Consider the following 26,750-nt stretch of genomic DNA (forward strand, 5'->3'; position numbering starts at 1 on the left):
GCGGAATCTAATCTAATGACTATAACAATTCTTCTGCCGTTATATGCTATTACATCAAAATTTAAATCGCTCTGTTAAATAATCCACTATATTTCACTCCATAAGCTGGGGGGGCATATAAAAATGGTCTATTGGGAAATAGTGTCAGTAGAGGCGCTTATTTATTGAAAGAAAAAATAAATACCGAAGCACCTCATTAACGAGTATATTTCTCCAGCCACTCGGGTAGACAGTCAACTATCATCCATTTGTTTACAATATTTCTCCTTCTATTCCATTCCCGTTTTGGTTTTACTATATTTTGAAACGCTTTCAATCACTGATATTACCAATATAGACCTATTGATTTCGGATCAAGGCTATCGCATAACAACATCTATTTCAAGCTGCTGGAAAGACCAGGGGATTCCCCTAGAAAACTTTACGCGCCATAACTCTACCCTATATAGTATATAAATAATGTATGTACAGAAACTAAATATAGACTTTGGAAAATCCGGACTTTCATTTTGAGAGCCTCAGTTTCTCTACCCTAGGTGAGCTTGGCAAGGTACAGGTTCCCGCGGGTCTTGTAGGTAAGAAACAGAAAGAGAGCATTTCCTAAATGGAAGCAGATTTGTGAATTGCGTCGTTCATTTCATCTGATATTCATGATCGTTTCAGTTTCTCAAATAACCCGTAACTACTTGTATGTTTGCAAGTATGGTGAGCAAAAGATACATCAGTTACTGTAGCTGCAGCAGACGTGTACTGCTGTTGTTTCTTGCAATTGGAACCAGAGCTGTCATACAATTTTGACAGCAAATCAAACGTGTAGTCTACGTAAACTTGCAAGTGATCGGGGTTCGCTCAGAATGGCGCAGGTATCTTTACGTGTAGAACTAGGCAAAAATCGTGCATAGGGACATTGTGACAAAAGATCTTAGGCAAAACGTACGCGTTGGCGTTTAACGTGTTGCCGAAATGCCACAATAATGAGATACTATTTCAGTAATGGCTTTCTGGTTTCGCCCTTACCTCAGAATGCATTAAACGCCAGTGCTGGCTATCTGCATCTGTTGATTTAAACATTCAAAGAAGACTGTTTATTTAGATTTCAATTTTTTCAATTTATGAAACCTTTAAGCCCTACGGCTCATCAGAATGTAAAACAGTGACAATATAAAGTTATCTAGATGCGTTTTGTGTGTGCTTCTCCGAAGAAAGATAACGGGGTTCCCGCGCCTGTTCGTAAATTTGTCTGCATGTTTGCACGATAAATCAGATTAATAGGCAGATGTGCCTTTTACAACTTTCATGGTTTGGCTGGCCTGCTTAAAGTGTCAATCGAGTATTTATTTGAGGCAAATTTACTGATGCGATATAAGGATAATTGTTTTCTTTGATAAAAGAATACCTCAACAAATCGTGAACATATCTACATAATAATTAGTAAAATAATCTATCAATCAATCAATCAATCAATCAATCTATCTATCTATCTATCTATGTCACAATTCAAATGGTAAACATGTTGGCTGATTGGCGGGATTTTGTAGTATCTAGTCATTCGTTTCGATTTGAGACTTCTAGGAATGTTGCCGAGCCGGGAAAAGAAAGTCAGACAATCCTCCGTTACTTTTGTTTTACGAGCCCCACGACGTTTTTCCATGAAACACTAACAAAGGGGAAAGCAGGGGCGAGTCCAGGGTTATTTGAAGGGGGGGGGGGTCCGATTGTAAGGAATGACAGGCCGCAGGTGCTAAGTGGACCCTCGATGCCCCCCCCCACCCCACCTTTGGGTCCGGGGCCTGCTGAAAGGCCCTGAAAAATATTGGTATTTTAAAGGGCGAACGGTGCCATTTGGTACGGTTTAGAACTGTGATTCAGCTAGTCAAAATTTTAATTTCAAGAAGGGACCATTGGTGTGGTTTTTTTTAGAAATCGAAGGGGGGTCACGAACCCCCTGACACCTCCCTAAATTCCCCACTGGAAAGGAATAAAACTTTGCCGGGGCCAGCGGGTTCTTTTAACAGGTGTCAGAAATGTATTCTTTTCAAGTAACAGAAAACATCTGTTCCTCTTAATGATAAACTGTAACAATATCAGGATAGAAATATACTTTTTTCGTCAGAGTGTGAACTTCTCAAACAAAAACAGGTGTATGCATTTGTGGAAGAAATGTCTTTTTTCTATTTATATGCCGATTTTCTCGACTTTCAAAAATTGGAGGAGAAAAACAAAAATGAAAATAAGAATTAATTTAAAAAATCATATATGTCCGTTAAACAATTCCATAAAGAACGGTGGCCTAGGTGTTTATCATTAAATATATTGCATCAGCCAGAATGAGTTCCTTTAAAGAAATGTAAAATTCCAAAGTTTCTGTAGCCCGTCTATGCTGTTCTGGCCAACAAAAAAATATCAGTTACTTTTGCTTTTAAAAATTCTCACAGACAGGATAATCCATGATGAAATGCCTGGCAACGAAGGTATTTCTACTACTACTACTACTACTACTACAAAAGCGCGATGCATGGTGTCAACCAAGTTTTATCAGTTTCATCAGTTTTATTGTTTTAATCATTCATGTTTTACGACTTCACAGCAACAATTAACATCACAATAAACGCTGGAGGATCCAGGATGTAAAAAGAAAGGGCGATCAGAGGGGCACAACTTTATTTTCCATTTTAACTCTCCCTCCTCCCCCCCTCCCCCTTTACCCCACCTACAAAGTCAACCCTTCTGCACGACTAATTGCTAGAAAAACAACGTCGGAACCATGGGAAGGTTCTTTTCGGTTTGTGGTAGTTTGTACTGTATAAAGCAAGCTCATTGTGAGCCATCGAGCGTGACTATGTTTGCTTTACCTTGTTAAAGGTGGTGGAGAGAGCGGAGTCATCCCCTCTTGATTTGCCCACTGGTTATTTATAGATTTCCAAATAATGGAAACGAAAGCGAAGGAAACTTTTCGGAAGATGACAACATTGCAGTCAGGGTCGTGTAACCATAGGATGATGCTTTTGAAAACAAATATATTAAGATGCATATCTGTCTTTTCAGCAACCTTCCATATTATGAACGGAAAGGGTGGTTCGAGACTAGCGGGAAAACCTGAACACTCAAAGAAAAGTGACCAACGCCTTGCAGAAAACAAGAAGGGTAACGGGTTACATGGAGAACAACACGGCAGAAAACCCGACTTGGAGGTTTCAGAGAGGGTTTCGTCCCGGCAACCCTCTGACTTTGCCTCGCACCCCCCTACTGTCAAACACACAACTGTGGTACACAGTGATTCCAGTATTGACTACTCTTCGCTTGAGAGATCAACCGAACCTAAACGGGAGACGATACCCGAGAACTGTTCAAGTAAACAGACCGATAAAACCGTCAGTCCACTCGTTGAGCAAAGAGCTCACGTTCTGACTACTACGAGATCCAAACCAATCCGTACCGTCGACGACAGTGGCGTTTACAATCTTGACTCTCGCAGTTATTCGGATTCAAATGTCTCTCAACATTCGCGGATTTCTAACTTAGAGCTTTCCAAACTAGAACCGGTTCAGTCTGGACCTAAACAGAAAGCTACATCATCACCGAAATGCAGGTTGCAGTCGGGGAAACACGAGCGTGAACAGTTAGCAAATTACGAACATGAAATAACCCACCTAAAACAAACATTAAGGAATTTGAACTGGAAATACGAAGAGCAGGAGACAGCAAAGGAGAGCCTGGAGAGAGAACTGGCGAAACAAAATAAGGTAGGGAAACGTTGAAAGAAAGTTTGCATCTGGTATCTTTCTTGTCCGCCGGCGGTGAGATTCTGGTCCTTCATCTGAATGCTTATTGCATACTCAGTAGTCATCCATTGGTGGTGGTGTTTGGTGGGGTGGGTGTGTTGTGGTGTGAGTGTGTGTGTGTGTGGGGGGGGGGGGCAGTGTAAAAAAACTGAGGGTCCGTGTGACGGAGAGTCCGCCTTCCATATAGTTATAATGGTTAGGGTAAGCCTGACCTAAGTGAGTCAAAATCTAGGGCGCGGCTTACTTGTACAAATGAATGGGGAGCGGACTCTCTGTCATGGGAGGCTCTCTGACACGTTTCATCGGGCTCATCTGCTCACTCCGTGCCATACTAACCTGCACTACGGGATAAGGAATTCGGCCTTTGACGCTAAGTACCGCATGCACCTCAAAGCGTTGCCATAAAAGGGGCGAAATTTGACGAAAGAGTGAAAATAGAAATGATATTTTGAACTTGACTTTTTTATCAGTCCATGACAGCCCATGACAATGCTTCCCACGTGAGTCAAGTTTGGATCAGGTGTTAAAATCCACGTGCCGCGTTCAAGGTTTACCTCCGTATGAGTGCTAAATCTGCCCCATGTACGGCCTCCATAAACCACACTTAGTAAAAGAAGGGCGCGCTTAATTTCTTTTTAAGCGCACATCAAATTTGCTAAATTCCATTGATGCCGTGCCATTTATGCGCCTTTTTCGGTAACGCAGACGCTTTCTGTTGCTAAAGAGGATTTTTATCTGATACACTTGCGGTCGATAAACTAGATAGAGACAAGAAAGACATCTGGTCGAGACATATTGAGATATTCACCGGAAAGACACACAGACATCTAAACGTTATTTTGCGACGCTTTACAGTATGTTACCATGGACAATGACGCCAACGCCAACACATGTCAATTTCGCTCATTTAGTTCTGAATGGTTCCCCAACTTTCTCCTGGTTGTTTCAGTCTGCCTCTTTTCCTGTGTCCCTCTGGTGCCCAGTGCATAGCTTTTTTGTGGAACTTGGGTCTTTCATTTCCATCTCCTTGTCCTGATGACTTCATTCATGCTCCTCTGGTTAGTTTGTCTTAACATATCTCCGTTTGATATAGTCTTTAGACGGAGTATTTTAAAGATTTTTCTAGGGCTTAAGGTGTGAAAGGCAGAAAGCTTCCTGAGGCCTTCTGTTATGCGCCAGCATTTAGAACCATAGAGAGGAGTTGATTGTACACAGCTCTCGTATATACGGAGATTGGTTTTTTATAATTTTGCTTAGGCACTTAAATGTATTTCTGGCTTTGATTAGAGTATTATAAACATTTATAGCTGCCATTTAATTTGACCTTTACCTCGTCAAAGTTTGGCGTCGATTTTGGTGTTGTAAGCATTATGTAAAATTGCATCAAAATTGACAAAACAAAGTATTTTGTGCATCATTATTTGCTTTTATGACTGTACATTTTACAGCCTTGCTGCTTGTTTTTTACGAATCAATTAGTATTATAGGTTGGCTGATAGGTTCAAGTAGGTTGTTGTCCTGGTGGGCCACGCACGCTGTCATTTTTGATAAGATATCGAAGTGACACCCAATGTCAGCACATGACAAACTTACCTATAACCTGCTTACATGTATAAAAGTTACCACAAGTGGGCATTCAGTAATACACATACACACACACACACACACACACACACACACACATATAGACCCCATTTCCAGAGATTAGATCGATCTTCTTTAGATCGACCTAACTCCCTGGGGGTTCACGCTAAATAGCTGTCAGCCGAGCGGACACGAAAGTTAATTACCCCCTTACAGGTTGTAGTAGGCGGGACGGACATTTAAACCGGATTATCTGACAGTAATCTAGTGAGACTCCCCGCGGGGATAGATGGATCTAAAAGCTCTGGGAATACAGCCATATAGTTGACATGTTTATACAGAGTGGTTAAAACTTCAATTTTTGAACGCATCTTAATTCAGTTACAGCTATTTCCATTAGGGATTCGAATTATTGCCTTTAGGTGTTTTATCATGTTTTTGTCTTTGTAGAATGTGAAGAAACTGAAAAGCAAAGTAAATGAGGTAAGAACGAAACCAGCAATAAAAGTTAGTGAGACACGATATTCATTTTAGCTGGAAGTCAGTCAATTCTATGGCTTGATTGTGAGTATACGTTCTAATACTGTTTAAGATGGTAATTGTAATCGCTGCAATGTAAAGCAACAAAATGACAATATGATTTCGACTTTGTCAAAATATACACTTGCATGACTTATTAAGTCAATTTATTTGACGCAGTATACATGCATCTACTGCTCAGACACTTTTTTACGAAGACGTTGTAAGTTGGCGAATGTCCGTATATAATCATTCGCCATATGAGGCTGTATATTAATGACAGATTCAGCGAGCTTTTCCTGTAATCGCAAGAAGCCGTATGTTAAGATGGTGTCTTAATACAAACCCCAGTTTGGATAAAGAACCATTTGTTGTAACGTATTGATCTTCAGCTCATTGATGCCAATAAACAGTGGTATGCGTACAATGAAGACCGAGAACGTTACGTAAAGGAACTTCAGCTTAAACTCAGCGATCAAAAGATCGCTTACAATAAGGTATGGTAAAATTAGATCTTCTGTTTGCTTAAAAATTCTGGTCATTTGAAAGACTGCATTTTGAAGTTTTGTTTGTTGTTTTGCGGGGTACAACTACACTAAGCCTTATTTTTTTTTAGCTCAGACACTTATTAGATGGGATTGCTTGAATATTAAACATACGTCTTTGTATACAAAAATGGAAATTATGTAAGTGCTTAATTTTAGTATTCACTTGAAATGTACTTGTACACACCACTAACACTCAGATCCCATAACCGAATTTTATCATAGTTAAGCTTTTTTCAGATACAGTTAACAATAGCAGAATTAAAACAAAAAATAAAGATGAAAAATGAAGAAATACATCATCTGAAACGACAAAGCGCAGCAAACGAAAAATCTTCGAGAGAACATTCGTCATTGACGGCAGAACTGAATGATTACAAAGTTCAGGTTACCTTTTTGAGAGAGCAGCTAAAACAGTACATGGAGGACTTCAATGCGGAACGACAAGAAAAAGAAATGGTTTTCAGAAAGCTCATAAAATTGCAGGAGGAGCAGAGACAAGTGAGTCAAATTGTTTTCTTTTTCCGTTGAATTTTAGTTATTTTTTAAATTCAGATTATTTAAATGCTTAACTGCATCAATGAATTGCTACTGCTACCTATGTATCTTGCAATGCGAAGTTCAGCAACCATTCTTTTCGTTCCTCAACTGCCATTTTAGTCCCTTTATTCATAATTTTCTTGACACAGACAGGGGAACTGTCATCTTTACAAAGTCACACTCTAGTTTGTATAGAATCCGCTTTCTCGGTCTTGTTTCACGGATATTTGGACCCTGAAAACTCGTTCAAGTTCGAGTAAGACCATGTTCATAAGCTTCAAATTAACAAAAACAAAAAACTTTAAACTAAAAATAATCTGTGTCACAATGTTGTGAAGAAAAATGCACAATGTTCCATCCATAATTTCGATTAAACCTTCTAAAGCACGTCTAGCTACAAGCATCTCTGTTGCGGACCCCAATGTTCTTTGGGTACTGGTTGTTGGAATAGAGCGTTTTTTAAAGTTTAGTGTAGCGTTTCAGAAACGAGAATGATTTTCATCGGCTCGTGTTGTTAAAACAGAATGTCTCTTGAGGTAAATGTCGGACCTAAAAACATCAGACCATAGATTCTTATATCATATCCCCAGCTCCTAGACATGTGAAAGATGACGAGTCTTGATGCAAGTGGCATTGTACATATATGTTGAATCGAACCGAAACATAATATCGTTCAAAATTTGTTCAGCAGGCTGACACCACTCCATGCAGCAAGAGAACCGAAAAAGTGGAATCCCCTTTATCCAGTGAAACTACCAATTACCAAACTGCACAGAGCCTAAACTTGCAGCTAACACCAGAAGCCGACCACGCGTGGCAGAAAATTACCACCGAGCATAACTCCAAATCGTTACCAACGAGCAAAATGGTAGGCGGGGGTAGCAGAATTGTAGAGGGTGCCACCGGCGGTTATGAGTTCCAAGAAATACTACGATGTCCCAAGTGTTTGAAAGAGTACCTTCCCAGTCAGCATCTGGATCTTCTAGAACACATTGACATCTGTTGCACATAGGCGCTTTTTACACTATGAGACCATTCCCAGATATATCGTACTAACTTTGGATCGATCTCTCTCCAAGGAGATTCTCACTAAATTGCTGGCAACTTAAGTGGCTTTCATGTCTGTCACGTTAACTACCGGAGGCCGAGCTTGCATGAAAGTTAATTACCCCCTAGCTGATTCGTAAGGCGTGACAGGCATTTAAGCCGATTAAGTTGATAGCAATTTAGCGTGAATCCCCGTTGGGTTAGACCGATCCTGTTGGATCGATCTAGGCATGAGAACTCAGCCTACAGGGTTGCTACTTATTATGGAATATTTTTAATCATTGTTATTTTTGAGTACTGATTAATTTTTTTTTGGCTTGAGTCATTAAAAAAGTATGCATCTGAGTAATAAAAACATCCAGTCTTCTGTTGTGAGATATTTTGGTCAATGATATCAAATCTGACATAAGATGCCATTCAAAAGTAAGGAACACCCCCAGAAAACCTTATCAACAGTTTGATGTCAGTATTAACTTTAAGCTAAGATATTAAAGTAAATGATAACCTCCAGACACTGATATGTTACACAGTCAAAGAACTCACTACAGTAAATCATGAAAAGTCAATAATTGCGGGTATGACCTCCAGCAGCCGCTTGCAGCGCCCTCATCCTACATGGCATACCCTGTAACACGTTTTTTAGAGTTTGGATGGGGATATCATTCCACGCAGCGATATTTGCCTGTCGCAGTTCATCACTATTTACCAGCCGATGACCATAGCTATTAATTCTGTGAGTTACTTTTGCCCAAAGAATTTCAATTGGGTTCATATCTGGAAAGTTTGCAGGCCAGGGCAGTTGCTGAATCCATTGGTTTTGAAGAAAAACAGTGATTCTGCGGCCTCGATGTGGGTTGCGCAATCGTCTTGGTACACAAAGTTGTTCCTGAAGATGGCTCTTACCAATCGAAGCACCGTTTGCTGTAGAATGTCGCTGTAGGAATCCTGGCTGAGGTTGCCTCTTAGAAAGACCAACTGGTTCTGGGCACCGACATGAAATGCTCCCCAAACAGAGACGTTACAATCCCCTGCTTGCACCCTAGGCAGTACACAATCATCGTTTTATGCCCCTCGTACACGTCGTTGGAAACGGATTCGACCATCAACCCCAAAAAATCCATATCTGGCCTCATCACTGAAAACGACGTGATTCCAGTGTTTTGGCTGCAAACGCACGTGGTCCCCTGCCTATTACAGACGTAGCTGTATATGACCTGCTGTTAACAGTGGTTTCCCTACTGGCCTTTGTGCAAAATAACCGGCTTGCAGTAATATCTTGTTCACGATTGGCCCTGGAACGGGCGTTTGAATGACATTCTGCCTCTCTTTTCTGAGGACACTGGTTGTCTTTGTACGGCCAGCACGGCGTCCTCTAAGGAGAAGGCGATCCTGTCTTCTTGTTGTGATACGCGGACACCCTGGTCGAGGTATTGGAGTAGGTGCCCCAGTTGCATCATTTCTTTGGAGGACTTTACAAACGGTTCCTGATAAATGTTGAATTACCTGGCAATGGCTGTCCGTTTCTGGACATTTTCTCTGAGAGCAAGAGTCCCATAGTAAGCTGCGTTGCTTAGCTGTCGAACCATGTCTTTAATAAGGTACCTGTCAAGTTTCAGAGCGATCCCTTTTTTGCTTCTCTAAACACACTCCAAAGATTGACCAAACCCATGCGCAGAAATTGCCGAAAAGACCGCCCCTCACATTTCTGACCACAGAACATGCAACTGCATGCATCAATTGTTTCGAGAGTTGTGTGGTAATAAGGTAACACACCTGGCTACACATGGAGTGACACCTCAGCTTTGGATTTAAAGTAGTTAGAGAGAAATTAAATATTTTGTAGAAAATTTACTCGCCAAAAAATAATATTCCATATTAAGTGGTAACCCTGTATGTCACGTTATCAAAATGCTTGGGTGTATTGACAATTTTCCCCCGGTTATCATGTAATAGATTCACGGCTGACTGGGCCTCTCAACTGGATTAAATTTGGTTGTCAAAGAATGATTGATTGGTCTAAATAGTTGGAATTTTTTTTGTGATAGGGAGAAAAATTCCCATTACGTAATTAGCGGTCAGGACAGGTGTAACAGGTATGCAAGTCCGCTAGGAACCGTAGTCCGCTTCCCATTACTTTGTGCAGGTAACATTTGTCCCATATACTAGCCCCAATACTTCAACTAACCCTAACCTGTACTAATCATGAGGGAGCCCGGACTTCCATTTCTGTCACAACGGTCTTAGTCTTAGATCACGATTGGCCTGTACAATTTAACATTCAGGGAGATTGATATTTGTCTGACCACAAATTCCCATTCGTATAACATAAGATATGAAAAATTCCAGTAGTTGAACTTAAGCTAAACGGATACACAGAATTTAGAGTAGACTACTCTATCGTGTATAACTATTTAAATAATAATGCCTGGTGTCTATTATAGCAGGTTGGTACTTATTATAGTGCAGATACACTTTGCACACGCTACACGTGTCAACTCCTCTAATTCACACCTTGTGGTGCCAAAATGATCCAACGCAAGCATTCCTGTCATTTCATATCTAGTGGCATAAGCTGTAACTAACAACAGATATTACAAATGAAAAAAGTACGTTTTTTTGTTTTTTTAAGCACGAAACGAGAGTAAATACAGATGGTATTAAGTCTCAATGTTTTACATAATAAAACGCGCTTTCGTTAGCTAAAACACTAGAAATCTGTTAGTATTTCCACTTTCGTACATCACACCACTATTTAAATGTCAGCTATTCAGAGTGTCCTTTTTTATACAGACTGCATTAAGAGAAATAACATCAAATACAAACTGGGCATTATATTGTGAAAAATCCTTCCAAATTACGCCTACATGTTGTGTACGTGTTTTTTATTTTTAATATTTAACTTGGTACGTACAGGGACTAGCAGATTCCCTCTCATTATATAAACGATTCACCATTTAATAAAGGTGCAATTGCAATCCTTTCAGCATTCGAGGCTGTTTCAGTTCAGCCAAAAAATGCTCCATTGGAATCCTGTAAATTGAACTCAACCCTTCCTTTCTTTGTCAGAATTCAAAGGACCCCAACTGAAACAATTCTGTAGCTTGGGAGGATGGGCTTCTACAGTGTGACGTCTCAAATCTAAAAATCAAAGAATAGTAAATGAAACTGGTTGATGGGAATTCAGAAGTTATTTTACTAATCAAATCGGGTTTGCAAGTAACAAAATCGCAAACAATTCCAGTGGTTTTGGAGAATAAATCTTCACGTCTGTTGTGGTTTGCATAATATACTTCAACACTATTTGGAAGTGCAAATTAAATGGAAACAAACAATTCAGAGTTTACATATCAAGATTTCAAGAAATATAAGGACAATCTATATTTTGATTAAATGTAAAATACCTTCGGGATTTTTGAAAATCAATGTTGAATTTCTTTCAATGACACATATGACGCACGTGTATTCAAGGCCGGGTTGCCCTTCTGTTCTTGGCTTCTGTTTTTTCTTGGATTGATGAACAGAGCTATCGCCATCTGGTGGTGCTGTTTGTGTTGTCCTCCGTGGGGCAGTTTCAGGTTCCGTTGTGGTAGAATTCTGCAGGAAACCTTCTTGGTGACAACTCTAAAAATATATTTCTTTCGTTGACGAATATAAAAATAAATTATTAAGACGGTATCAACAATTATGCTTAAAATTTTGCTTAAAATTTGAACCAGTATACAACTTCATACAATTCTCAAGAATTTTAAAGTTACATTAAAGACGATGAAAAACAAATAGAAAAGTCAACAGACAGCCGTTTCAATATTTTCAAAACGAATTAAAATCTCACCATGTGTTCTTGTAGACTACTGAACATAGCAGAATAAAATAAACACTCATCCGCAGGACAAAGAAGCACGGTCCTCTTACTTATCCTGCCATTTTTCAAGAAGTTGGTGCACAGAGTAGAATCTGGGTGGTGCTCTTTCATGTGCATCTTCATCTCTAAGAAATGTGAAAATAGTACATGTCAAATGTTGCCAGTCATTATTATTTTCATTCTCCAATCCTAAGCAATAATTCTCACTTTTCAAACACCGTCATGTTTCATGCAAATTTGCATGTAAGTGCAAAATTGCACGAGCACAGCCCAAGTACAAGAATAGGTTATTATAAATATTGTGTATAAAACGTGCAAGTCTCACTATTGTTTTTAGCATACCCCTCAGCCCTCACATAACAGATATTATAGTACGGTTAGTGTCTTTAACTTTCTTACAAAAGGAGATTATGGAAATAAAGCCATGAAGAAATAACTGGACATCGAAGGTTTACCTATGACTCCATATGCTTCAAAGCAACACACGTGACATAGACATCTTTTCTCTGTGGCTCTCGAAACCGTAGAATGACTTCGTTTCCGAGACTTCGCCAACCCCTCCTCGCTTTCCGACCTCTTGGCGTCCTCCACATTTTGTACCGTGTTTAACTCACACAGGTAACCATCATCATATTTCGAATTCATCTTGGTAACGGACTCGTTGGCGTTCTCGTCGAGTAAACAGATACTGACGAAGTCATCATCCCCCTGGTCAACCATTTCAAGGTGAGGGTCGTGGGAGCCTTGTGTACCTTGGGAGTTTCCCGTCAGGTTAGGTTCGGCCAGAAAATCGCAGTTCCTCATGTGTTCACGCAAAAGAGGTTTTCCTCCCGTCTGTCCGCGACTGCGCCATACGCACCCCACTCCCGGGCAAAATAAAAGAAGCGCCATTTTTCTCTGGTAGCGTGCATTGACGTCAACGGCGCGTAACCCTTCCAGTTGCTGACCAGGCGGTCCAATTAAATGCTTCGTGTAGTAATGTACTTTGAAATCGCCAATGGAGACGAACTGCTGTCGGCAAGTTTGGCAGGCAATCGGGTTCTCTTCAATGGGCAGGATGAGAATTCGGGGTTCCCCGATGCTATTCATAGTATGCACAACATGACTGTCTTCATCAGTTTCGGCATAGGCGAGCTTAAAAACCCTTTTGCGCTTCACGTGAGGTTCACCTTCCGATGTGCTAGCTTCAGTAAAGTCGCTAGTACCTTCAAACGTTTTGTATTTGGACTGGAGTTCGCCCCTCGTATTGCCTGTTTTGGAGATATCGCGCTTCTTTTTCTTCAGCTTAGAAATCTTCCTTTTGCTTTTAAAATCTTTCACCGTGCTGGTTTTTAATGATTCGTGGTTACTATCGTCAAACTTTGGGTTGGTTGCAAGTCCAACAATTTCTTCTTTCACGTGGGCTGCTTTTTGAAGGGATTCCTTTGGATGATGGGCGTCGACTTTGGAAATGTTGACGTTAACAGCTATCTCTTTGGGCTGGCGATGTTTGATCTTTAGAGGCTTTTGACGCACGGCGGTAATTTTGAATGCAGCACTGGCTTTCTTTTCAGCGGTTTCAGATGGTGCTGCCCCTTTAATTAATTCCCCCGGATCGAAATAATATGACGAGTTGCCCCTCATCTTTGGCTGGTATTGATCAAACTTTTCCACGAAAGGCTTTTTGTTCTGATGCATACCTGAAAAGATTTTAAAGTAAAAATAATTGTTATTCCCTATATCTAGATACTGTCTTAAAATTTGTTATGAGAAATTTGCTGTTCTTGTCCTTGTCACTTTCGTGCCGACACTGCTGAGTAAAAGGTAACTTGCATGCTGAACAAAGCAAATAACCGATACTGATAAACACCAACAATTATGTCGACTGCAAATGTTAAAGAAACTTGTAATCTGCGGGCAAAAGTAAGTCAAGTTAGAGGACCGTGGAAGTAATTAAGTCATACTATGACATCACTCACTATTTCCGGATTAAAAAAATAGGCCTACATATGTTGAAGCAGATCAAACACTCTATGTCCAGTGCCACCTATATTAGCCGATGGATACCAATCTTTGAATTGGTTCGCCTCCGTCATGGAACCAAAAACGTGCAGCAGCTGACATTTGATAAAGTGGCGCTGCGCGTGCATAAAACTAACCCAAATGCAACAACTACTTAGATGATCCAAATGCTTACTGAGGGATGTGGACTTATACTGTATATAGGATCTTGCTCGCTGTTTTAGATTTCTTCTCGCCTAAGGCGTGTTAGGTCCAAGAGACACCACGGAAATCAACTGCTCCTGCACACTGGAAGCTGTGGCATATTGAAACAGAAACCACCGCAAACCATATCCTAGTCTGATTAAGAATAAAACCTCAGAATCATAACCACAACGCACGTATTATGAACCAAAGCTACATAAGAGATACCTTCCTCACTCTGTTGTATTCTCGAAGCATGCTCGCGAGGCACTGAAGAAAACCAGCTGAGGTCCGCAAACATTTATCAACATGCACTTGTCACGTGATCCCAATATTGCCTTAATCATCTCACAAAGTCAACGTTCTCACTCCTCATTGGCTCAGTGCAAATAATGCAGCTACGTGAACATATTTCCACTTTTGACAGACCAATGGGAGTTGAATACGTCACAATCCTACATGTGCATAGGTTTTATGATTGTCTCAGTTCAACATTTCCTTATAAGGCATTCTGTCGATTTGGGGCGGGGCGGGGGGTCGTAAACGGCGGAATACGCAGTGCGAATTGGGAATTGCGACATCACATAACTCTCACCACTACCTGGTTTTAGGTAATTTGCCAGCTTTAGAAACGTTCTAGAAATGATTGTTAAATACACCAAGTGAAGAATAACTTCATACACATAAGCAACCGTTTGAAATGTCATTCTGTAAATGAAGACATGCCTTTTCCCTCGATTGCCTTCTTGACAGTTTAAGTTAAGAGTGATAAAATAACGTTGTCAAATGAGCACATTTTTCACTCCTGCCTCAACTTACCCGCCCACGCACTCTTCATAAATAACATCTGTTTTTATATTTTTACTTCAATTAGGAAGCGAAACCACACTACGACCCACGCAGAAGACATGTTTCTGATAGATTCATACACGTCTTCAAAAAGAATTTAACCTCGATGATCTGTTGTGAAGGATTGACGGCATTTTGGGTGTTTTTTTTTAAACAAACGCCTGACTCACCCGTTTCTGGCATGTTTTCATGCTTGCTAGTGAGCGACCCCCAGTCGTTTTCCCACGCCATGAGTGCTCCACAAAAAATCTACACAAAAGAAAAACAAACCAAAAACATTTCTTAATTAACTTGTTAAAATCGTTCCCTTATCACGATGTATTTGTCAGTTCAATGTTTTTAAGTGTCCAAGCTGGAAAGTTTTCTGGTTTTGTCCGAAAAGGGGAAATGAAATGCGGTCTGCTTTTGTGAGATAAACAACTTCGCCCACAACAATTTTAACATTTTTTGTACCTGTTCTGTCACCTGTTTTCTTGTTCATACATAGGACACGACGTGCCAGCATGTATATAAACATTTAAATCCAGTCATAAATGATTATGCAAGTAAAATACTGAATTTCCCACAGTAAATTAAAAGGTGAATAAAACACACCGGCCAAGCACGTGAAACAATTAAATCACATTGCACACTTAACAATACGATAAAAAACGACAGTTCAAACTAACAAAGAGGTTTAACTTTTCTAAAAAAAAATACTTGGCTCAAAAATTTAAGGTCAACAACGATACAAAGCTCAAAGAATAAGATTTAATTAGCAGTTCAGTTCAACTAATAAAAAATCACTCCAACTTACTACTAGGCTGTCTGGTTTGCTACAGTACAGATTCTGAAATGTTTCGAAAAAAGCCATTATTCAGTATGTTTTAACTGATTTATCATAAAACAAACCAATACTTAAAAAAAGATGCAAAAACTAATCCAATTTAGAGTAAAATGGGGAATCTTTAATGACAAGCTGCCTTCTACCAGTTTGGCAAATTTTCTGGCCACGGATTTCTGCACAGGTTTCCTTTACTAGCACTCTGTGATCTAATAACACCTTTGTGCTGCCCGATGTCTGAAGGTGACTTGTTCGTAAAATCACAACTTACATTTTTGTAAACGCACTTGGAATCGCTTCTGTCCTTTCTTCGTAGGCAGCGTCGTTGGGTTCAGTCACTAAAAATAAAACAATCAACATAAGTACCAATCCTGCAACAAACTCCGCTGACTCAGTGACGCCGCTTTGTCTTGAACTAACCAATAACATAAATGGCAGGCATCCAGATCTTAGATTCAGCAAGAAACGAACGAATTGTACCATAGAAAAAACTGAGGAGCCTTCAATACTGTTATAGTGATGAATAACGACAACGGTCTGGAGCTTTCAAACGTTTATTCACCAACTCTCTTTTCATACAACTTCACAAATGTTTCAACTCTATTTTTCCGTACTGATCACGCGTTTACTTGTTTTCTTTCCATTGCCTTTGCGTGATCACAAGGAATTTTCCATTCTCATAATGCAAACCACCATTCAACATTTCCTTATTAGGTAATTTCTAAGAGACTTGTTTTCAATTAAAGATATCTAAAATATTATTTGAATTACTCATGCTTGGACCTTATCCATCCTAAGTTTGCATGTGTTTTACACGTGTTGGAAACTTTTGAGAAATTAACCAATCAAATCAAACTATATGTCACCTTGACGTGTTCCAACCTTTGTACTACGAGAACAATTTCTTCATATGTTGACTCTTTAAAGAAATTTAACTTACACTCTATAACTCCCTATCCTTTTACACATTTGATTCCGTTTTAATTGTTATCTGTAATTAGTGAAAGTGTAAGTCATTTGCTTTACAACAATACATCTGAAACTTTGTGCTGAAATTGTCAAAATGATGTCAACACACGTCCAGATGACATAAGACATACCATCGATTTTTGTAAATTCAAACTCTTAACCTTGACGGCATGCAGAGAGCATTATACCTTCTTCCAAGAAGAACATTTCTGAAAATCATAGCAATTTCTAACATCAAGGTATCGTCTTTCCAAAACCACTTTTTTGATATTTCTCATTTTACCGCCATGGGTGAGATAAACCAGCCTCTATCTAGATTTCGAAAGCGATTCCAAAACTAAATACTCAAAAACTGTTTTCAGGATAGTTGTTCTGTTCGTGGTTTTTGTATACGATAAACCTTATTAAGGGGAAATTTTGCATTTTCCAGGGAAATAAATGTTCATGTAAAAGGGTCTAACGCTCAATGGGCGCCTTGCAGAATAATAATTATGGCTATAATGGCGTCACGTAGCCTATTAACGGTCTCAGTTTGTCTGTGAACATGACCTAATAGAGGGACCATTTAGAATAGACGATTCGAGTACTAACTGATCCGACTACTAAATGTGGCCTACCCCATTTCAAAAGCGATGCCACTAATAACCTTGCGCGCGTTATACGTCACAGGTCTTGCGTAACTACCCACGTGCTACGATTTTTCTCTTGGGGGGGCAGCAAGCGGCCATTTTGTACACGAGCAATGCATAGATGGGTGAAAATGATACGTTGTTTTTAACTAAAAACGATGTCCCCAGGGCGAAACTGCCAACACCAAAAGTAAAGGAGCATACCAACGTTGTTTTGAAACGATGTGGTTAGCCTGTCAGTGGCGAGTTGGGGGAGAAAAGAGCAGCACTGATAACAAGGTACTGTATACACGTGAACCGGCAAAGTTAATGATAATTTCATGTTGCAAAAGCATAATTAAATCAGTAAGTTATTTTCCAAAGGATATTATTTGAATAGCAGATACATAAATCAAACTAACAACAATAAAAATTTTTGATGACATTGAAAATCAAAACCCGCGGTGCACGATAGGTTGAGGAGGACACAGCCACAGCAAGTAATGCATGAATTTTGTTACACAACACCATATGCTTGTGTCACTGTTAACTCTGTGGTATTATTACTCAATTTACTGCTCAAATTAATACCTGATACTATTTCTCAGGCTACCAAGTACAAAGCAACTTATTTTGTGGCAATTGACCTCCATGTTCCATCTTGTGTGCAGGTTGTTTATTATTATTATCATTATTATTATTATTATTTCAAACACATTTTGATAAAGTGGCTATGCTTTAACAAGAGAAATTTATGCTGAAGTTTAAAAGATTAAATTATCAGTAGTATGTACAATTAAAGCTATTAATTTGATTATGCATATTTGATTTTCAATTATCTTGATTATGATATGAGGTTTCTGCATTTTTCTCTTGCCCTCATATCAATATCTAACAAGTGAATTGATAGTGTTTTATTACAAATTTGCTTTATACTTTCAGATGTAAAAACTGTGTAGCAGTTGGTAAAGCTGTAGAGATGAATGTGAGCATAGATCAGGGGAAATGGTATTAGAGAAACTAGGAGGACAAGACATAGATAATGTACTAGTAGATCCATCATCACAGCAAGGATAGATAGTGTGATCTTGTCCCTGAAGCTATGCCACAAGTTTTCAAACTGGTTGAGTCCTTACTAAGACAAGCTGCTGCGGTGTGAATGGTTGTACATTCAGGTTATACATGGCAGATTTATGACAAAAGAGACCTTCACAATATACTTCAAAGAAGTTATTCTTGCATCTATGCCTCAAAAGTACACAGTTACAGTGACTAGAACATTGTCTGCAAATAGTGAGGCAGTGAAGGCTGCAAGGTGCCATTGTTTTTCAGTATTAAGAATGACAGTATCTGTTTTTTATTTATTTATTTTTATTTTTCATTTTTAATGGGAGGGAGACTCACTTTGTTCTTTCTATGCCCATTCAGTTAAGGGTTGGTGGCAATATATGGTAAATCTGTCATGCCTGTATGTAGAATTTCTCTGGCTCAAATTTCTACATTTATTGGGTGCATTATGAAGTTTCCTGACTGATTAATGAGGTTACTTGCAGAAATATCTTGCTTACACACGTTTTGTGATATTTTTACTACTTTATACATATGATTATTCACATCTCATCAGTGGTGTGTGAAAGGTACTTGGTATTTGCATTTTAGAACTGTAGATCTGTGTACCAGCAGGGTTATATTTCATATATCCGCAAATGTTTCTAAAAATAAGCTTCATGTTTGATAATTAATTGGTTTGAAATAAATAAATAAATAACCCAAATAAAATCAATTCATTTTATATTTCAAATTATTTGTTTTTATTATTCTTCTAAGCATTTAATCATAACATCTCCCATCATTATACTGTTATTGTGTAATAACATTGAAAGTTTCCAAGTTTTTATGAACAGGTTGATGCTAACGTATTACAAATGAACATAAGCATAAAAGCATATTTCCTTACTCAAATGTATCAAATGTACCACTGGCATAATACCGGTAAAGATACAGGTAAAGATGACAGCATTGATAACTGAGTTTACAGCGCTTTTAGTGCAGCTTGGCTAGTGCTAAGATCTAATAAACAGAAAGATTGGACAGCGGCATTTTCCCTTTGACCAGACGTTCGTACGGGTAAACATTGCTCTATTGTTCCCCTTAAGTTGTTTTGATAGCCGGGCTTAATTTCAATCCCCATTGTACCTAACCCGTGTTTAGCGAATAGCGTGATTTCTCGTGCATTCTCGCGGACGCCACATCGTCGTCAAGTAGATCCGCCATATTGGATAAGCAATGGCACACGTGGAGTTTTTTTTATTAAAAAGTTCTAAAGATGTACAGTTTGTTTACATTTCGTAGTTGTCTTAATACTTTATATTCAGAGGAGGCAATACCCAATAGCGCACTACCTGTAACAACAGCTGCCATTTTATAGAAATTGACTCAACTTGGAGATATAGCCGGAAACGTGACGAGATCATCAACGTAACAGATAGTGATATTCGATGCCGTTTTGGACAATAAGGTCATGCTAATCACTGGGAGAAACTGAATGGTGAAGCTACACCAAAACAGAAACTTGATCTATTATGCCTGTTTGTAAAACTTCGTCACTATTAGCGGTCATTCTTTTAGAGCATAATCAATTCAAATTCACCAGAATATTCGTAGCAAATCGGTGAAACAAAAAGGACTGAAAAAAAATCCTTTAAGAAAAAGTAGTTTTTAATTTCACTTTCACAAACACTAATTTGGGTACCTACTTCATAATGATAGTGAAAGGTAAGACATATCTTTATGCTGACAATCAAATAAAAGTAAACTCGTTTTTTCATATTTTTAGAACACATGCAATATAGTTTCCTTGCGACTTCATAATCATGCACATATATTTAAACTCTGCAAAATCTGTTTTGAAACATATGCCTTTTGAACATCTTCCACAGAATGTATTGGAAGAATAATATGTGTAACAATTTTGTTTTCCATCTCACTAAAAATGACTAAATAAAAGATGATTGCTAAAAATTATCAATATTTCATCAGATTTAGCATTTAAAACTGATCATTCATTTCCGGCTGATAAAGTAACATAATACAAGTCATATTCTGTTCATAAGCATTTTATTATAGATTTAATAAGGCACAGATATTGAAATGCAAATAAAAATGTTAACACCTTTAGATACCACTGACTGTTACACAATCACAACAGATAGGTAATTTATTTAGGAGTACTAGTTTCACATGACAAAGAATTATAGCATTTTCCCCCTATTTTGACTTGTTTCAACATTAATAACTCATTCAATAAAAATTATGCACGTGATGATAATATTTATCTATTGTTAAGAGCACTACTGACTAATTCCAACCTAGACTTGACTTCAGAGTTTACAGAAGGGAGACAATTTATAGTGATATATTTGTTTTTCATGAAGAACAACATATGGCTAGTTTCATGGTGGTTCATTTGCTGAAATATCAATGTGCCTGTCAGGTTCTTGAGTAGCACCGAGTTAACTTGACAGAGGTACGTCGTCATCAGAATCACTTCCATTGCAACATATATCTGAAAAAAAATATTATCACACAGTTAAAAAGATGCTGACGTGTTAATTGCTCATGTTATGTTAAAGTCCACTGTACGGACAACACTGACCTAGCTTTTCCTGCACTTGTAAAACTATCGAGCAAAAATTAAATATTTAATTTCGAGCAGCTTACCATTTTGCTTATTTAATACATCTGTGTGTCTTTTTTGATTGTTTACAATCACTTTGCAAACTTGACAGTGGTGCATCTAAATCATCTGCAACACTTGCATTATGACATTCACCCGAAATAATAAAATAATATTTTACTGTCAAAAAGGTTCTGACATGTGCTAGTCTCTTATTATTTGTCATTTGTATAATTCCACTCAATCCACTGTGGTGATTGCACCTGCCTTTTTGTATCCGATACTGGTAATAATGTTGTTGGTACAGTGGAAATCCGATACTTGTAATAATGTTGTCGGTACAGTGGAAATATCAGATTGATAGTGCCCATGTATGTAAGACATTTTACTTTCAACTCCATAAACTAAAAAGTTCTAGTTATAGACCAGAAAGCTTACCTTTTGATTTTGCTGCCAGATTTTGCTCTTTATTTTTTCTCCTGCGGGCCTTGACCCATTTTAATGGCATCTGAAAACAAAAAATAAAAATAAAAATAAGGATGTGAGGCACATTTTCACGCAATCTTCTCATTACTTAGGTATAAATCCTGGATAAAAATATCACCAGTTGTAGTCCCCGCCATCTTGTTTTATTGTCATCTTTACCGATAAATATTTCTAAGAAAAAAAACTAAATTTGAGCTAAGTTTGACCCTACGACCTTCCACTACTTTTTTAGATGAACACAGGTTAACTGCCAATGCATAGTACAGATCTAATTTCGTGTTCGGTTGTGCATTTGAAGCCCATCGATAACAAAAATCGCCGCCATCTTGTTTTATTGTCATTTTTACCGTTAAATATTCCTAAGAAAAAAAGCTTAAGTTTAGCTAAGTTTGACCCTACGACCTTCTACTACTTTTTTAGATGAACACAGTTTAACTGCCAATGCATAGTACAGATCTAATTTCGTGTTCGGCTGTGCATTTGAAGCCCATCGATAACAAAAGTCGCCGCCATCTTGTGTTATTGTCATTTTTACCGTTAAATATTCCTAAGAAAAAAAGCTAAATTTTAGCTAAGTTTGACCCTACGACCTTCCACTCCTTTTTTAGATGGACACAGTTAAACTGCCAACGCATTGTATAGATCCACTTTTGTGTTCGGCTGTGCATTTTAACCCCGGCGATTATGATCAGCACCGCCATTTTGCTTTATTGCCCGAAGTATTGTTTAAATTTTCATAGAAAACTAAGCTACTATAAATTAAATTATCAACCAATAAAACGACAGTGTTATTCAGTCATCAGTAATATAAAAACCAACGTACATAAAGTTAAACTCCCCGTGTTAGACCTTAGGTAACAAAGCATTTAAACTCGCTTGTCTGTCGCCATATTGCTAATTTGAATGCAACAACGGATTGAAGGCAAATTTTCACGATAATATCTGCTCCAAAATATTGCATATTTTACACACAAGTGAACCCTGTTAGTTTTCCCTTCTGCACATACATTCTCAGAGAAACTACAAGACTAAAAGAGGTAATTTACCTACCTTGAAATCGCCCACATGCAACAGAGCTCTACCCGCGCACGATCACAACGCGACTGACTACTTCCGCCGTACGAACGTCTTTCCACAGTTAATCGGATTACCCTTTGAAGAATTGCCGAGTGTCCAATCTTTGGTATATTAGATCTTAGGCTAGTGTCAGATTGTTATCTGATAAAGTTTGCTACTAGTACCTGGGAACAAAAGGTCTGGCACTTGACAATCAAGTTGATAAAATCACAAAACGCCTGTAGAAAATAGGGCATACCTGCCCAACATTGATTTGTTCAGATTCTTGACTAAGGGGTGAGTTGCTGGTGTCAAGGGCCAAGACTTGAACTTAGGGGTTTGGCATGTCACTGGACATTCCCCTCGATTTCTGTCCAAATCTAATAAAGCCTCAGTTGCTTAACTTTCGCCAAATTTCCAATATCTACAGGTTGTGTTGTTTAATGCTTGGGGTCTCTTCTTTGGCGGCGGTTAATTGGGGACACCTGTGCGGCCTGTCAACGCACCTAGATTCGCTTTTGCCGGTGCCACATTTTCAATTGCCGTAAATATCAAATTCATGAATAGAATGAGGAAAAATGACAGTTATGAAAAAATGTTTGGAAGTACCTGTCACCTTCGCCACAGTTACCATATGGGCTGTGCTGCCCCCCCCTCCACAGGCGACACCTTGCGGAGCAAGCGTGCGTAATCCAGGGTGCAACTGAAAATAACCTTGTCGCGCGACCTTATTCCACGATGGTCTCCCCGCCTCCACATGCGCCGTCGTTGCAGGGGCCTAGCAATTAAACCTCGGAGCCGAGACTTAATCCGTTTAATGACACGTGCGGAGGCGGGGAGACCATCGGGAATCAGCGGCATCGCTTTTGAAGTGTGGTCAGTCATATTAAGTGGGCGGATCAGTTAGTACTCGGATCTTCTATTCCGAATGGCCCCTAAGGCCCCATTTATAATAGGGAACTAACTAGTACAAGGGACAAATATGGCGACCCCCCCACAAAGCTTACCATCTAATCCGCTAATAGACACTGAATAGATATCCGGTGGGGAAGTATTCAAGTGGGTCGGCCATATTTGACCCTCGTACTAGTTAGTCCCCTATTTTGGCCTTAGGGTGTGTTCACAAATGAATCTATCGTTCTTCTTAGTGCTGTAAACCTGATTGCATTCAGCAAGGGTCCACGTGGAGTTAGTGCGCATTTACTAGTACGATAGATTCATTGTGAACACACCCTAAGTTGGTTGGCGTTGTGAGGTAACATAAATGCCGTTAAAACTTGATTTTTGTTTGAGAGGAAACGCCTGGCATCTGGCAGCGAACAGATGACTTCACTCGATAAGCAGCTCTAGTATGGACGCGGTTTCTGACTCAACTGTCAGAACAGCTGTTACGACAGGAGAGGCTTTGTTTAGAGTCACCACAAATGTTATCATCATAAAAAAAGGCCTTCGCTGTCAATTAGTTTCACTGGCAGTGCGTGGAAAGACGTCAGTGCTGGTGGAGTGAGAAATTCTGATGTGCAGCAGCAAAACTTGGGAGAGTCTTTGGGACCATCCCCACAGATATTTGGATCAATAAATGTCTACGGGGAGTCTCACTAAATTACTATCAATTTAACCGGCTTAAATGTCTGTCACGCCTAGTAAAGCCAGGCCCGTAGCCGGGGGGGAGGGGGGTTTCGGGGGGGGGGGGGGGTCGAAAGAACCACCCCTTTTGCTGGGAAAAGGTCCACTCTGGGTAAAATTTGATCTAGGTACATGAAGTTTTTATGGGAAAAGGTCAATGACACAGAGTTTCAAACACGGTCTATTTTAAAAATGATATTATATGGAAACAGGGACTCCTTGATAAAATTTGGGTTCCGCAGTGGAAGTTCTGGAACCCACCAATACCCAGCCATCTTACAGCAAAATAAGAATATTATAAATGATAGATACAATTAAAGTCGCTGAGCGAGACAATTCACGAGTAATTTTCACGTACAGCTTGGCGACGAGTGTTGTATCTGGCTTAAAGGCCTCTGATTGGGTACCACACTAGTGCGTTATGGGAATGCAACAGACGTGCTTGTATGCCAGGTTTAAATCCTATCAGTATAGGTCTAGCGACAGGGCCTTTCGTTATGCTTGAACAGACCAAACACAGCCCCTTAAAACGAATACTACTGGTCACGCACATTGCCATGGCGGCCCTGCATGGACAATATTTGAGGTAGCCCACATGGTCCACTCTCGTGAAATCGGATTAAATCCTAATCCTTTCTGCACGTCTTCCCAACACTCTTGTAGCGTTGACCAGAACTATGGTACTTGACCCCCAGCAGTGTTTTAGCGTTATGTATTTCAACAGTTGTGTTCTAACTACACCCAGTAATTACCAAAAATTATTCGCTGAACTTTGCTTTTTTTTCTCAATATGAGCTCAGCGACATCAACTTCTTCGGAAATGAGCCAGCAATCGTTCTGGTCGGAGATTGACGATACTACGGAAGTAGAAATCCACTGAATTTAGCTGTATTTTTTAATGGCTGATACATGTTGGATAAAATGCATTGATAAAGCACGTAATTTATAATAGGAATTAAGACGCTAACCTGCCTCTAGAAGGAACAATCTCCCTTTTCGTGTTGCACCATCTTTTCTCCCCAGGATCTACACTATCTGCCGTCTAACTGAATACTGTTCATGCCGTTCGGGCACTCCCGTTTATATAGCACTGGGAATCCGTTGGACTGGGCAACAGTTCTCATTGGTCAGGAATGCGTTTATTTTCCTAATCCCCCACGAAGAGGTTGAGATAAAAATGCTGACCGGTGCAAAGTGTGCCACGGTCGGACTGCGCATTATAATCAACCCCAAAGTCGCGTGTTATGTAATAAGCCGAGGTCTCTGCAAGCGTCGTGGTGTAAGAGAATATTATTCTTGGTATGTTTACTCAAGGTATACGTCCTTGGTCTACTAGAATGGAGAAGACTGTGTCTTTATAAATAGGGAATGGACCCTCGGTGCAACTGACCAAAAGAGATATAATGCTCTCTTTGTACCTTTTTTAGCTGGCGAAGCACAGGACTTTGAACAGTCACGGCATAGGAATTTACACAGTTGATCACAGTTGCACTCGGATCTTCTTCAGTGATTTTGATCCGCTTTCTTCAAGTAACAAACCAGGTAGATCAGAAAGAAAATAAAGGCTGATAAGAAAGGAACTCGACTTGATGAACATTGTTATTATCAAGGTTTTTTTCTGTTCGTGAACAATGGACTGCTCCAACCTCTGTCTTATGCAATAGCTGTCGAGATATGTGCGCGTATTTTCTGCAAGTCATGCCTCTGTATGCGCTGTGCTTGGCGCCGTCTTTCACCACAGCGCCCTTTGATATATTCTCGTGCTTCATAATACTTTTCTTTGAATTGGATCTCTTGCATAACCATTCATTGCCATTGGGTACAACTAAGGGAACTGATTAAAGGCCATTTTTCAATTACCTTGATTTTTTTACTTTGATTTTTCATTTATTTTTTATATTCTGAGTTGAAATAAAGATGCTCTTTACAAACATCACCACTTAGGCCGTATGCATTGTTTTATAAGCTTTCTTTGCAGCTACTCCGTTTAAGTCTTTCACTGCGATCTTGTTAAACCGCACACATTATTTCAAAACAATAATCCAATACGCCGTGTCCAAGAATGGTGTCAAAGATCTTTATCCGAAATCTGTAGTTGCGTAATATTTGTTTGTGTGAGCGTTTTCAGGTAGTCTCACCAGCTAGGCCGCATTCCGTGTCAAGTTGGGGCGGCTTAATTCAGTACCTTCTATCACGAACGACAGACTGTGTATTTCTAAGGCTCTATTCCCATAGATTTTAGATCGATCTATCCCCGCGGGGAGTCTCACTAGATTACTTTCAGATAATCCGACTTAAATGTCCGTCCCGCCTACTACAAGCAGTAAGGGGGTAATTAACTTTCGTGTCCGCCCGGCTGACAGCTATTTAGCGTGAACCCCCAGGGAGTTAGGTCGATCTAAAGTAGGTCGATCTAATCTATGGAAATGGGGTGTAATAATAGGATAACAGTTGGTCTACAACTGGCTGTCAATCATCTGCAGCTGTAAGCCAATCAGCAAATGGTCTTTTTCACACCCCTGCTTTGTCATTAAGCCGTAGTTTTTTTTACCGACAATCTTATGGTCTTCCACGTCCTGTAAGAGCTGCTGTCT

At 39.4% G+C, this 26,750-nt stretch overlaps 2 protein-coding genes and 2 long non-coding RNA genes across 17 annotated transcripts; 2 read left to right on the forward strand and 2 right to left on the reverse strand.

Annotated features, from left to right (window-relative positions):
• The first annotated feature begins 467 nt into the window (after positions 1–467).
• Positions 468–8,375, forward strand: LOC106175030 (uncharacterized). Of its 2 annotated transcripts, none has more exons than XM_013556840.3 (6): positions 468–575; positions 3,046–3,743; positions 5,817–5,849; positions 6,278–6,382; positions 6,671–6,931; positions 7,659–8,375. In XM_013556840.3, exons 2-6 carry the CDS (start codon positions 3,060–3,062, stop codon positions 7,980–7,982), a joined length of 1,407 nt encoding a protein of 468 aa, XP_013412294.2. In that variant the 5' UTR covers positions 468–575; positions 3,046–3,059; the 3' UTR covers positions 7,983–8,375. The 2 variants fall into 2 exon arrangements, with proteins under 2 accessions (XP_013412294.2, XP_086873297.1); XM_087017171.1 differs by having other exon boundaries at positions 7,662–8,375.
• Positions 7,062–25,355, reverse strand: LOC106153102 (uncharacterized). Of its 13 annotated transcripts, none has more exons than XM_087017160.1 (8): positions 25,129–25,355; positions 16,007–16,073; positions 15,709–15,741; positions 15,083–15,161; positions 12,335–13,558; positions 11,850–12,004; positions 11,419–11,638; positions 7,062–11,155 (listed from the first exon to the last, which is right to left on the reverse strand). In XM_087017160.1, the coding sequence occupies exons 4-8, from the start codon at positions 15,141–15,143 to the stop codon at positions 11,061–11,063; spliced, it is 1,755 nt and encodes a 584-aa protein (XP_086873286.1). In that variant the 5' UTR covers positions 15,144–15,161; positions 15,709–15,741; positions 16,007–16,073; positions 25,129–25,355; the 3' UTR covers positions 7,062–11,060. The 13 variants fall into 13 exon arrangements, with proteins under 13 accessions (XP_086873286.1, XP_086873285.1, XP_086873287.1 ...); XM_087017159.1 differs by having other exon boundaries at positions 25,125–25,355; XM_087017161.1 differs by lacking the exon at positions 25,129–25,355 and adding an exon at positions 16,216–16,293.
• LOC147760759 (uncharacterized) lies at positions 17,921–19,113 on the forward strand. The gene is made up of 2 exons (XR_015335520.1): positions 17,921–17,983; positions 18,255–19,113. It is a non-coding gene; the product is annotated as an uncharacterized LOC147760759 (long non-coding RNA).
• Positions 20,413–22,663, reverse strand: LOC147760760 (uncharacterized). Its single transcript, XR_015335540.1, has 3 exons — positions 22,525–22,663; positions 21,427–21,496; positions 20,413–20,877 (listed from the first exon to the last, which is right to left on the reverse strand). It is a non-coding gene; the product is annotated as an uncharacterized LOC147760760 (long non-coding RNA).
• Positions 25,356–26,750: the final 1,395 nt, after the last annotated feature.

The sequence above is a fragment of the Lingula anatina genome, chromosome 7 (genome assembly GCF_051362555.1).
Source record: "Lingula anatina isolate TDL-2025a chromosome 7, LinAna3.0, whole genome shotgun sequence".
Lineage (NCBI taxonomy): Eukaryota > Metazoa > Brachiopoda > Lingulata > Lingulida > Lingulidae > Lingula > Lingula anatina.

Coding starts and splice junctions, on each gene's coding strand:
- LOC106175030 (XM_013556840.3), top strand. CDS start 3,060: ATGAACGGAAAGGGTGGTTCGAGACTAGCGGGAAAACCTGAACACTCA. Junction 5,850..6,277: donor TGAAAAGCAAAGTAAATGAG/GTAAGAACGAAA, acceptor ATTGATCTTCAG/CTCATTGATGCCAATAAACA. Junction 6,383..6,670: donor AAAAGATCGCTTACAATAAG/GTATGGTAAAAT, acceptor AGCTTTTTTCAG/ATACAGTTAACAATAGCAGA.
- LOC106153102 (XM_087017158.1), bottom strand. CDS start 14,364: ATGTTTGCGGACCTCAGCTGGTTTTCTTCAGTGCCTCGCGAGCATGCT. Junction 13,559..14,291: donor AATACAACAGAGTGAGGAAG/GTATCTCTTATG, acceptor AAATCTTTTCAG/GTATGCATCAGAACAAAAAG. Junction 12,005..12,334: donor TGAAGCATATGGAGTCATAG/GTAAACCTTCGA, acceptor CACATTTCTTAG/AGATGAAGATGCACATGAAA.